Raw genomic sequence first — 10,914 nt, forward strand, 5'->3', positions numbered from 1 at the left:
CCAGGTGGGTCTTGAACCCGTGGGCTCAGGCAATCCACTCACCTCAGCCTCCCGAAGGCGTGGGATTACAGGCTGAGCCACCGAGCCCGGCAAGCCCGTGGGTTTGAGACCTGCCTGGGCAACTTGGTGAGACCTCATCTCTACAATAAATCAAAAATTAGCGGGGAATGGTAGTACACACCTGTAGTTCCAGCTACTTGGAAGGCTGAGGCGGAAGGATCGCCGGAGTCCAGCAGGTCGAGGCTGCGGTGGCTGGGAGCGGCCACTGCATTCCAGTCTGGGCAACAGAGTGAGACTCCAACTCAAAAAAATAGAAATCCAATTTACCTAATTTTTCTTTTGTTGTTTTTCCTTTTTGGTGTCATATCTAAGATTTCATCACTAAATCCAAGACCATGAATATTTATATCCCCCCGTGTTTTCCTCAGAGTTTTAGTTATTGGTACATGCTTAATTTTTATATATGGTATGAAGTGTAGGAGTCCAGTTTTATTCTTTTTCTTTTTTCTGTTTTTGAGTTGGAATCTCACTCTGTTGCACAGACTGGAGTGCAGTGGCATGTTCCCAGCCACTGCAGCCTCAACCTGCTGGGCTCTGGCGATCCTTTCACCTCAGCCTTCCAAGTAGCTGGAACTACAGATACGCACTACCACGCCCGGCTAGTTTTTTATTTTACTGTAGAGACGAGGTTTTGCCAAGTTGCCTGGGCGAGTCTCAAACCCGTGGGCTCAGGCAATCCTCTCGCCTCGGCCTCCCAAAGTGCTGGGATTACAGGCTGAGCCACCGAGCCTGGCCTGACTTTTTTATTTTATTGTAGAGACGAGGTCTCTTCAAGTTGCCCAGGCGGGTCTCGAACCCGCGAGCTGAGGCAATCCACTCACCTCAGCCTCCCAAAGCGTGGGATTACAGGCTGAGCCACCGAACCTGGCAAGTTTTAGGCTTTTACATGTGGAAATCCAGCACCATTATTGAAGAGCATTTAGGCTTTCTTTTTTTTTTTTTTGAGTTGGAGTCTGCCCAGGCTGGTCTCGAACCCCCTGGGCTCAGGCAATCCTCTCGCCTCAGCTTCCCAAAGTGCTGAGATAGAGGCTGAACCACTGTGCCCGGCCTAGGCTTTTTTAAAAATTTGTGGCTGGGCTCGGTGGCTCAGCCTGTAATTCCAGCATTTTGGGAGGCCAAGGCGAGTGGATTGCCTGTGCCTGTGGATTTGAGACCAGCCTGGGCAACTTGGCGAGACCTCGTCTCTACAATAAATCAAAAAATAGCTGGGCCATGGTGGTGCATGCCTGTAGTTCCAGCTATTTGGAAGGCTGAGTCGGAAGTATCACCTGACCCTAGCAGGTCGAGGCTGTGGTGGCTGTGAGCATGCCACTGTACTCCAGCCTGGGCAGCAGGGTGAGACTCCAACTCAAAAAACAGGGGAAGTATTTGTAGTATACACAAAATTATGGAGAACATATGAATATATACCCATTTACTCAGTACCTACCATTAACAAATTTTTTTTTTTAGTTGGAGTCTCATTCTTTTCCCAGACTAGAGTTCCAATGGCATGCTCCTGGCCACCACAGCCTCCATCTGCTGGGCTCCTGCAATCCTTCCACCTCAGCTTTCCAAGTGGCCAGAACTACAGGCATGTGCTGCCATGCCCGGCTGATTTTTTTATTTACTGTAGAGACGAGGTCTCAGCAAGTTGCCCTGGCTGGTCTTGAACCTGCAGACTTAGGCAATCCACTCGCCTTGGCCTCCCAAAGTGCGGAGATTATAGGCCGAGCCACCAAGCCCGGTCTTTTTTTGAGTTGGGGTTTCACTCTGTCACTCAGGCTGGAGTGCCATGGTATAATCATGGCTCACTGCAGCCTTGACTTCTGGGTTCAGGCAGTCCTTCTGTCTCAGCCTGCCAAGTAGCTGGAACTATCGGCATGCACTACCACACCCACCTAATTTTTTTATTTTTATTTTTGTAGAGATGAGGTCTTACTATGTTGTGCAGGCTCGTTTCAGACTCTCCTGGGCTCAAGTGATCTTGCTGCCTTGGCCTCCCAAAGTGCTAGATTATAGGCATAAGCCACTGTGCCTGACCTCAGGTTGTTTTTAGAACAAAGCATACAGTTAAAGCTATTAATTTCTTTAAATTTCAGGTGCTATATGAATAAATGAGGCATAAAAGTCTATTAAAGCTGTGGTGAGGATTAAATTACATAGTGTTTGTAAAGTAGTTACCTTATACAAAAAGACTGAAATGATCTTTGATTTCGGGTTAGAGTTCTTGGTGTCTGAGTGTTCAAACACCTCAGTGTGTAGATCTGGTTTTGAGACAACCCTTTGTCCGTTGGAAGAGGGTGGTGCACACCATTGAGCTGGTTATTAATTAGTGGTACCTTTCTCTTGCAGTGTGCCCAGCTGGCTGGAAGCCTGGCAGTGATACCATCAAGCCTGATGTTCAAAAGAGCAAAGAATATTTCTCCAAGCAGAAGTGAGCGTTGGGCCATTTTAGTGCTGAGCTGCGCTGGGCAGCCATGAGAACAAAAACCTCTTTTATACTTTTTTTTCATGCATAAAATACAAGGCTTTAGATTCAGCTGAGATGTGGTATGTTACAAGACAGGCCATCTGATTCGTATGATGTATAAGTAGTTGGCATCACCCCACTGATCTTTTGTAGTAGTTCCTATTAAACTTGAACTGCGACCTTGATGATTTCTTTATTTTTAGGGGCCTTTTTCTGTTTGCTTTTCCTCTTTAGGGGAGAAAATGAGGGAGAGCTGCCTTAGAATCAGGGAATTATATTAAGGAGAAATGCATGTAGACACAGGGAAGTGGAACTCAATCAAGGTGTTAACATTTTATTTCACTGCATAAGGGGTAGAAGAGTGAGCCCTGGTATATTGTTGGCTGGAGCACTGCAACTTACACTGTAGGCTGGGTTGTAGGTCAAGGTCTCAGTGCAATTACTTTATACTACCGAGAGGGCTGCAAAGGAATCAGAAGCTTGAGTTCTTCTGATTAGTGCCTGGTAAAAAAAAAACAACAGTTGTGGGATCTTCTATCCCTTTTGAACTGAAGTTGGGGAAGAGGAAGACAAACAAGACTGGTGGCTTTGGGTAGGTCTTTCAGTAGTAGAAATACAGTGGTGGGCACATCTTACTTTCTCTGGGTTATACCGTTGATTAGAGGTTACTCTTTTTTGATCCTCATCTATATCAGTGTCCTGAGGGAGGTTGTCAGTGGGAAAAAGTTACCTGGGCCCTTGAAGCTAGGGTAGAGTCAGAACTGAGGGTTTTGTGTATCGTGTGGTACTCTTCAAGCCACTTGCCGTTATCAGCTACCCCAACCTCTCCACCCTTCCAGAACCCAGACTAGATTTATGAATAGCAGTGCAGGATTCCCAGGGCCTTCATTAAGAGCCAACATACCAGCTGAGCATGGTGGCTCATACCTGTAGTCCCAGCATTTTGAGGAAGTGAGATGATTACCTGAGCCCAGGGGTTCGAGACCAGCCCAGGCAACTTGGCGAGACCTCATCTCTAATAAATCAAAAAATAAGCTGCACTGGTGGTGAGCGCCTGTGGTTCCAGCTATTTGGAAGACCGAAGCAGAAGGATCATCTGAGCCCAGCAGGTTGAGGCTGTGGTGGCTATGAGTGGGCCACTGCATTCCACACTCCAGCCTGGGCAACAGACTGAGACTCCAACTTAAAAAAAAAAGACAACATACCATTTACTATAGGCTAGGTACTTTTCCAAAACACTTCACATGTGTTTATTGAGTCCCCACGACAACCCTATGAAGTAGGTACTCTTTAAGGGATGTTTACCTATAACAAGTAGGATTTTGGGGCACTGCATAGAAATGGTAACAGATACAAGCCATATTTGAAGGCAGAAGGAAATTCTGTATCTTCCTTGGCCTTTGATTTATCTTGATCAAACTTAACCTTCATAGAAGATCTCCATTATCAAAGATAGTACCCAAAATAAAACCTCTTGCTTTGCCAGAGCCAATTAAGTTATAGCAAGTAAATCGGGGTCCCATGGGGGGAAGGTATCAAGGCCCAGGGGATATGGTTGGTGAGATGCTGGGGCTGAGCCAGCCTCGGGCTCTGCCGGGATTCTGAGGCTTAGGGGTTACTATGGTAAGGGGAAGGTCAGGGGATGGAGAGCCAGGCCCCTCTGAGGGTGGGGCCAAGCCCAACAGGGCTAATCGTTGGGCAGGTGGAGTGGAAAAGTAGGCCTTCTGCTCTTCTGAGTAGCGTTCCTGGGGTGTCATGGCATCCCGGTAGGTCCAGTCGCGCCAGTGGAAATTAAAGCCTTCAAGTAGGGTAATACGGTCAGCTCTTGTAGGTACACAGTCATGAGGTTTTCTGGGAGGCAAATCTGGCACTTCTAGGCCTGGCAGCAGCACTACCCCTCGGATGGCAAACCAACCGCCAAATCGGGGGTGTATGCATACACCTGATATATGCTGGGGAGAGGGTGAAGAAAAGCAAGGTCATGGGTGTCTCTTTGGCACCAAGTACAGTTATTATCACTACAAGCTATGCTTGCCCACTTATTTATCATTCAGTGGATACTACAAATAAGATTAGACATGTAGCGTCTAGACAACCCTTTAATAAGTTTATTCCTTAAGCAAGAGGAAGGCTAGCCGGGCTCGGTGGCTCAGCCTGTAATCCTGCGCCTTTGGGAGGCTGAGGTGAGTGGATTGCCTGAGCCCGTGGGTTCGAGACCTACCTGGGCAGCGAGACCTCATCTCTACAATAAATCAAAAAATCAGCCGGGCATGGTAGCGCATGCCTGTAATTCCGGCTACTTGGAAGGCTGAGGTGGAAGGATCGCCAGAGCCCAGCAGGTCGAGGCTGCGGTGGCCGGGAGCGGCCACTGCACTCAAAAAAAAAAAAAAAGAGGAAGGCTGTGCCTCAGTCAACCTCCTAGTCTCACCACTGGTCTCCCCATCACTCTTCTATCCCTTCCTTCCCCATCCTGAGATGGCCTTGCCAACCACGTCTTCTGACCTGATGTGTTTCTGGGTAAACTCCAGAAAGCATGTGGTAGGACTGACCTCTGGCTAGGACATAGCTACTTTGTCCTAGATTGTATCTAACAAATCCTTTATCGAGGTACAGGGAAGGCTGAGGAATGTGAGATATCTTTTTTTCTTGGAATCGGAGTCTCACTCTCTCGCTCAGGCTGGAGTGCAGTAGCATGCTCCCAGCCACCCCAGCGTTGTTGACCTGCTGCGATCCTTCCACCTCAGCCTTCCAAGTAGCTGGAACTACAGGCGCGTGCTACCATGCCTGGCTAATTTTTTGATTTGTAGAGATGAGGTCTCACCATGTTTCCCAGACTGTTCTTGAACCCGTGGGCTCAGGCAATCCACTTGCCTCGGCCCCCCAAAGTGCTGGGATTACAGGCTTGAGCCACCGCACCAGGCAGGAATATGTGACATCTTGAGGGGTCTTTACCACTTCCTCACAGGCCCCCCACATTCACTCTTGCTCTCTAACCTGAGTCCCCCAGGGGTCATCCTCTACATCTTGTCGTTGGTAGTAGTAAGCAGCCCCTGCCACATGGGCTGCTGTCTGGGCCAGAATCTTGGGGCGCCGGTTGGCATGTACCTCGTAGTCAGCGATGACCTCTATCTGCAGCTCTGGGAGGCTCTGGAGAGAGGACAAGATAGAGGCTCTTGTCACCACAAGGGGGGAATCATGACCTTGTCCTAGGGAGCCCTAGTTTGTGTAATTGTTAACATGGTCTTGTCAGAAGTCCTGTTTGAAGGGAAACGTGACCTTAACCTGGGGGGAATCCAGTGGAGATAGTTTTAGTTCTTTCCAGGAGGGCCCATGTTTGGAGGGGAATACACAAGTCCCAGTGTGGAGGAAGACATGGCTCAGCTTTGGGGAGACCCAGTGTATGTGTACACATAGGTATGTGTATATGTGAGTATGTAGTGGGTAAACATTGTTCTGTCCTCAAAAGGACCCAAAGACAGCATTAAAGCTTGCAGGTTTAGGGCAAAGGCAGATGTCTGGGGAGTGCTAGACTCATTTAATTCCACTTAGAGGCCAAGGAAAGCCTGGCCTGATGTTCATATAGTTGTCCATCATGTAGGGTGAATGAGACTGATTTCAGATTGGGAGTCAGCTAGAGAAAGGTGTGGAAAATGCATGTGAGAAGGCAGAATGGGGAGAGATCACAGAATGTCAAGCCTGGCTTTAGGGTATAATTTCATCTTTGAAATGGCTCCTAGCTCTAGATCCTGCATTGAGTTTGGAGGATCTGGAGATAGCTGGAGGCTTGGGAGCAGGGGAGAAATTGAGCTTTCCTCACCTCTCTAACACGGCCCAGATGGTAGGCCACACACTGGTCCACAGGATCCGTCAGCAATTGCAGGTGGCAGCTCTTTAAAAAGGGCTTGAGGGCTCGGTCAAACATGGCAGGTGTACTGAGTACCAAGAAGGCCAGGGTAGGTCCTGGCAGGGGCAGATGGAAGGCTGGAGGCAGAAGTTCATTGTACCATGCCACCTGGAACAGAGAGAAACTTCAGGCTAGAGAGCGCCAGCTTACGCCTTAGCCAGGCCTGTACCTTAAACTGATATTGAAGGCCTCATTTTGACCCAACCTCCATCTCATTCAGTGAACTTTCACTGATCCTGTGTGAGGCATGTTTATGGGGAAATATCTGAAGTTGACAAGGAATTTACTTTTACAAGGAAGAATTCAGGCCTCACCCATCTACAAACCAACAAAAATGAGAAACCTCAGGAAGGAGACTTCATACAGCAGGGTTCACAAATGCATAACTGAGTGTATAGAAAGAATTGAAGTGGCTGTCAATGCACTCACCCTCCAAGTCGGACACCTTGAAGGCAATTTTTTTTTTTTTTTTTTTTTGAGTTGGAGTCTCACTCTATCACCCAGACTGGAGTGCAGTGGCCGCTCCTGGCCATCGCAGCCTCGACCCGCTGGGCTCCAGCGATCCTTCCTCCTCAGCCTTCCAAGTAGCTGAAACTACAGGTGTGCACTACCACGCCCGGCTAATTTTTGATTTATTGTAGAGATGAGGTCTCACCAAGTTGCCCAGGCGGGTCTCGAACCTGTGGGCTCAGGCAAGGCATTTTTTTAAAATTGGAAAATATAGGTTATTTAGAAATTAAATTGGAGAGAGGAGAGGGGGGAGAGAGAGAGAGTAAGAGAGAGAGGAGATTCACCTACTCAAGATAAGGGAGGGGGCCAAAGCTTAGGAAAACATGGCGGGGTCATAGCTCAAAAAACACTTGGCCAAATGATAGCAAGGCAATGGCCAAAAGCATTCTGAGATGCACTGAAACCAAGATCAGAGCCATAACAGTTGTTCAGAAAAATATAGTTCTTGGGCATGGTGGCTCACACCTGTGATCCCAGCACTTTGGGAGGCAAGGCAAGAGGATTGGTTGAGTCCAGGAGTTTGAGATCAGCCTAGGCAACATAGCAAGATCTTGTCCCTACAAAAAAAAAAAAGGTCAGCTGGGCTCAGTGGCTCAGCCTGTAATCTCGCGCCTTTGGAATCTGAGGTGAGTGGATTGCCTGATCGCGTGGGTTCAAGACCCGTTTGGGCAACTTGGCGAGACCTTATCTCCACAATAAATCAAAAATGAGCCAGGTGTGGTAGCGCGCACCTGTAGTTCCAGCTACTCGGAAGGCTGAGGCGGAAGGAGCACCAGAGCCCAGCAGGTCGAGGCTGTGGTGGCCGGGAGCAGCCACTGCACTCCAGTTTGGGTGACAGAATGAGACTCCAACTAAAAAAAAAAAAAAAAAAAAACCCAAAAAAACAGGCATGTGTGCCTGTAGTCCCAGCTATTCAGGAAACTGAGGTGGGAGAACTGCCTGAGCCCAAGAGGTCAAGGCTGTGGTGAGCGGTGATCCTGTCACTACATTCCAGCCTGGGTGACAGAGTGAGACCCTGACTCAAAAAAAAGAAAAGAGCCAGGCTTGATGGCTCATGCCTGTAATCCTAGCACTTTGGGAGGTAGAGGCCATAGGATTGCCTGAGTCCAGGGGTTCGAGACCAGCCGGGCAACTTGGCAAGACCTCATCTCTACAATTAAAAACAAAACAAAACAGAAGCCAGGCATGGTGGTGCATGCCTGTAGTTCCAGCTACGTGGAAGACTGAGGTGGAAGGATCACCTGAGCCCAGCAGGTCAGCCTGGGCAACATAGCAAAAGCTTGTTTCTGGAATGAATGAATGAATGAATAAATAAATAAGCTGGGCATGGTAGCATGTGCCTGTAGTCCCACCTACTTGGGTGGCTAAGGCAGAAGGATTATCTGAGCCCAGGAAGTCAAAGCTGTCATGAATCATGATCCTTGTGATCATGCCAGGGCACTCCAACCTGGGTGACAGAATGAGACCCTGACTCAAAAATAGTAGTAATTGGCTCGGATCGGTGGCTCAGCCTGTAATCCCAGCACTTTGGAAGCCCGCGGGTTCGAGACCAGACATGGGCAACTTGGTGAGACCTCATCTCTACAATAAATCAAAAATTAGCCGGGTGTGGTAGTGCATGCCTGTAGTTCCAGTTGCTTGGAAGGCTGAGGCGGAAGGATTGCCAGAGCCCAGCAGGTCGAGGCTGCAGTGGCCGGGAGTGGCCACTGCACTCCAGTCTAGGTGACAGAGTGAGACTCCAACTAAAAAAATAATAATAATTGTAATCATAATATAGTCAATCTCAAGAAGCATGTTGCTGCAACCAAGGCTGAGACCAAGAAAGCCACCTGAACTCTCAATGCTTTTCACACCAGGGCCTAACTCAGTTATCTTTAAATGACACAAGCCAATGTGGTTCTATCTGCCCCTTCCCAAATAGTACTTTTTTTTTTCTACTCTGTCGCCCAGGCAGGAGTGTGGTAGCATGCTCACAGGCACCAAAGCCTTGAACTGCTGGGTTTAGGCGAACCTTCCACTTCAGCCTTCCAAGTAACTGGAAAGACAGGTGTGCGCCACCACACCCAGCTAATTTTTTAATTTACTGTAGAGACGATGTCTCACCAAGTTGCCCAGGCTGGTCTCGATCCCCTAGGCTTAGGCAACCCTTTTGCCTCAGTCTCCCAAAGTGCTGAGATTACAGGTATGAGCTACTCCATTGGCTTCTTTTTTTTTTTCCTTATCCTTTTTAAATTTTTTTTTTAATTGGGGTTCTCACTCTGTCGCTCAGACTGGAGTGCAGTGATACAATCATGGATCACTGCAGCCTTGACCTCCTGGGCTTAAGCTAGCCTTCTGCCTCAGCCTCCCAAGTAGCTGGAACTATAGGTGTGTGCCATCATACCTGGGTAATTTTTAAATTATTATAGAGATGAGGTCTCACTGTATCGCACAGTCTGGCAGTTTCTTATTTTTTAATTTTTTTGAGTTGGAGTTTTACTCTGTCACTTGGGCTGGAGTGCAGTGGCATGCGCACGGCCACCACAGCCTCGACCTGCTGGGTGAACACAACCTGCAATGTGAGCTTGCTGGGTTACATGGTTGTAGAAGTTGCTGCTATTCACACAAAGTGCTACAAATATACCTGCTTCACCTACTGGGGATTTTTGGCTTGTATAGCTCAGAACACTTGACACAGGTCTACATGGGCTACCTGGGCTGTGCATTATGTTGTTTTTTGTTTTGAGTTGCAGTCTCATTCTGTCACCCAGGCTATAGTGCTGTGGCACACTCCCAGCCACTGCAGCCTCGACCTGCTGGGCTCAGGTGGTCCTTCTGCCTCAGCCTTTCAAGTAGCTGGAACTACAGGCATGTGCCACCACACCCAACTGATTTTTTGATTTATTGTAGAGACAAGTTCTCACTAAGTTGCCCAGGCTGGCCTCCAAACCCTGGGCTCAGGCAGTCCACTCACCTCTGCCTCCCTAAGTGCTGGGATTACAGACATGAGCTGCCGTGTCTGGTTCAGGCTGTGCATTATCGAGACAGAGCAGGATGACCACTACCCATTTGACTGCAGCTAATATTACTCCTGTAACAGGTGCTCAGCCAGTAATATGACTGTTGTGGGTAGGTCTGTTCCTCCTCTAGTCTACTATAGCTTCATGGATACCATGACAGAGAATTTAGAATAGAGAGGCAGAGAGTTCATGAATCACTAAAAACAACAGAAATTGACTCCACTGTGATTAGTTCAAAAACAGGGCTAGATGAAGGTCCTCTGAAATTAGAAAAGGCTTTATCAGAAGCTAAGTCTTGAAGGCTGGAAAGTGAACTGTCAGGTTGATATGGGGAGGAGAATCTGGTGTATATTTTGAACAGAGATCATAGACTGGGTGTGGTGACTTATTCCTATAATCCCAGCACTTTGGGAGGCCAAGGTTGGAAGATTGCTTGAGTCCAGTAGTTTGAGACCAGCCTGGGTAACAGCCAGACGCTGTCTCTACAAAAGAATTAAAAAATTAGCAAGGCATGGTGGTGCATGCCTACAGTCCTAGCTACTTGAGAGACTGAGATGGAAGATCACTTGAGCCCAGGAGTTCGAGGCTGTAGATGACCTATGATCATGTCACTGCATTCCAACCTGGACAACAGAATGAGACTCGATCTATAAAAGTATAAATAAAAAATAAAATATAGGCCAGGCTCGGTGGCTCAGCCTTTAATCCCAGCACTTTGGGAGGCTGAGCTAAGTGGATTGCTTGAGCCCGCGGGTTTGAGACCAGTCCAGGCAACTTGGCGAGACCTCGTTTCTTCAATAAATCAAAAATTAACTGGGCGTGGTAGCATGGGTCTGTAGTTCCAGCTACTCAGAAGGCTGAGGTGGAAGAATTGCTGGAACCCAGAAGGTTGATGCTGGGGTGGCCGTGAGCATGTGTGTCACTGCCCTCTAGCCTGGGCGACGGAGTGAGACTCCGACTCAAAAAAAAAAAAAAAAAAAAAAAAAAAA

The 10,914-nt window shown here is 48.0% G+C and overlaps 2 protein-coding genes across 4 annotated transcripts in view; one reads left to right on the forward strand and one right to left on the reverse strand.

Moving 5' to 3' along the window:
* Positions 1 to 2,697, forward strand: part of LOC103259910 (peroxiredoxin-1) — a 23,040-nt gene extending 20,343 nt beyond the window's left edge. For all 3 annotated transcript variants that reach the window (XM_021712088.1, XM_008057563.1, XM_021712089.1), the window contains exon 6: positions 2,395 to 2,697. In XM_021712088.1, the coding sequence (XP_021567763.1) occupies positions 2,395 to 2,480 (86 nt within the window). In that variant the 3' untranslated portion in view covers positions 2,481 to 2,697. The remainder of the gene's footprint in view (positions 1 to 2,394) is intronic.
* Positions 2,698 to 3,738: 1,041 nt separating this feature from the next.
* The window catches only part of MMACHC (methylmalonic aciduria (cobalamin deficiency) cblC type, with homocystinuria), a 9,285-nt gene continuing 2,109 nt past the window's right edge, over positions 3,739 to 10,914 (reverse strand). The window contains exons 2-4 of the mRNA XM_008057564.2: positions 6,330 to 6,524; positions 5,507 to 5,659; positions 3,739 to 4,464 (exon numbers count right to left, since the gene is read on the reverse strand). Coding sequence (XP_008055755.1) covers positions 4,048 to 4,464; positions 5,507 to 5,659; positions 6,330 to 6,524 — 765 coding nt within the window. The 3' untranslated portion in view covers positions 3,739 to 4,047. The remainder of the gene's footprint in view (positions 4,465 to 5,506; positions 5,660 to 6,329; positions 6,525 to 10,914) is intronic.

The sequence above is a fragment of the Carlito syrichta genome, unplaced genomic scaffold, assembly GCF_000164805.1.
Source record: "Carlito syrichta isolate Samal-C Ts95f unplaced genomic scaffold, Tarsius_syrichta-2.0.1 Scaffold303059, whole genome shotgun sequence".
Lineage (NCBI taxonomy): Eukaryota > Metazoa > Chordata > Mammalia > Primates > Tarsiidae > Carlito > Carlito syrichta.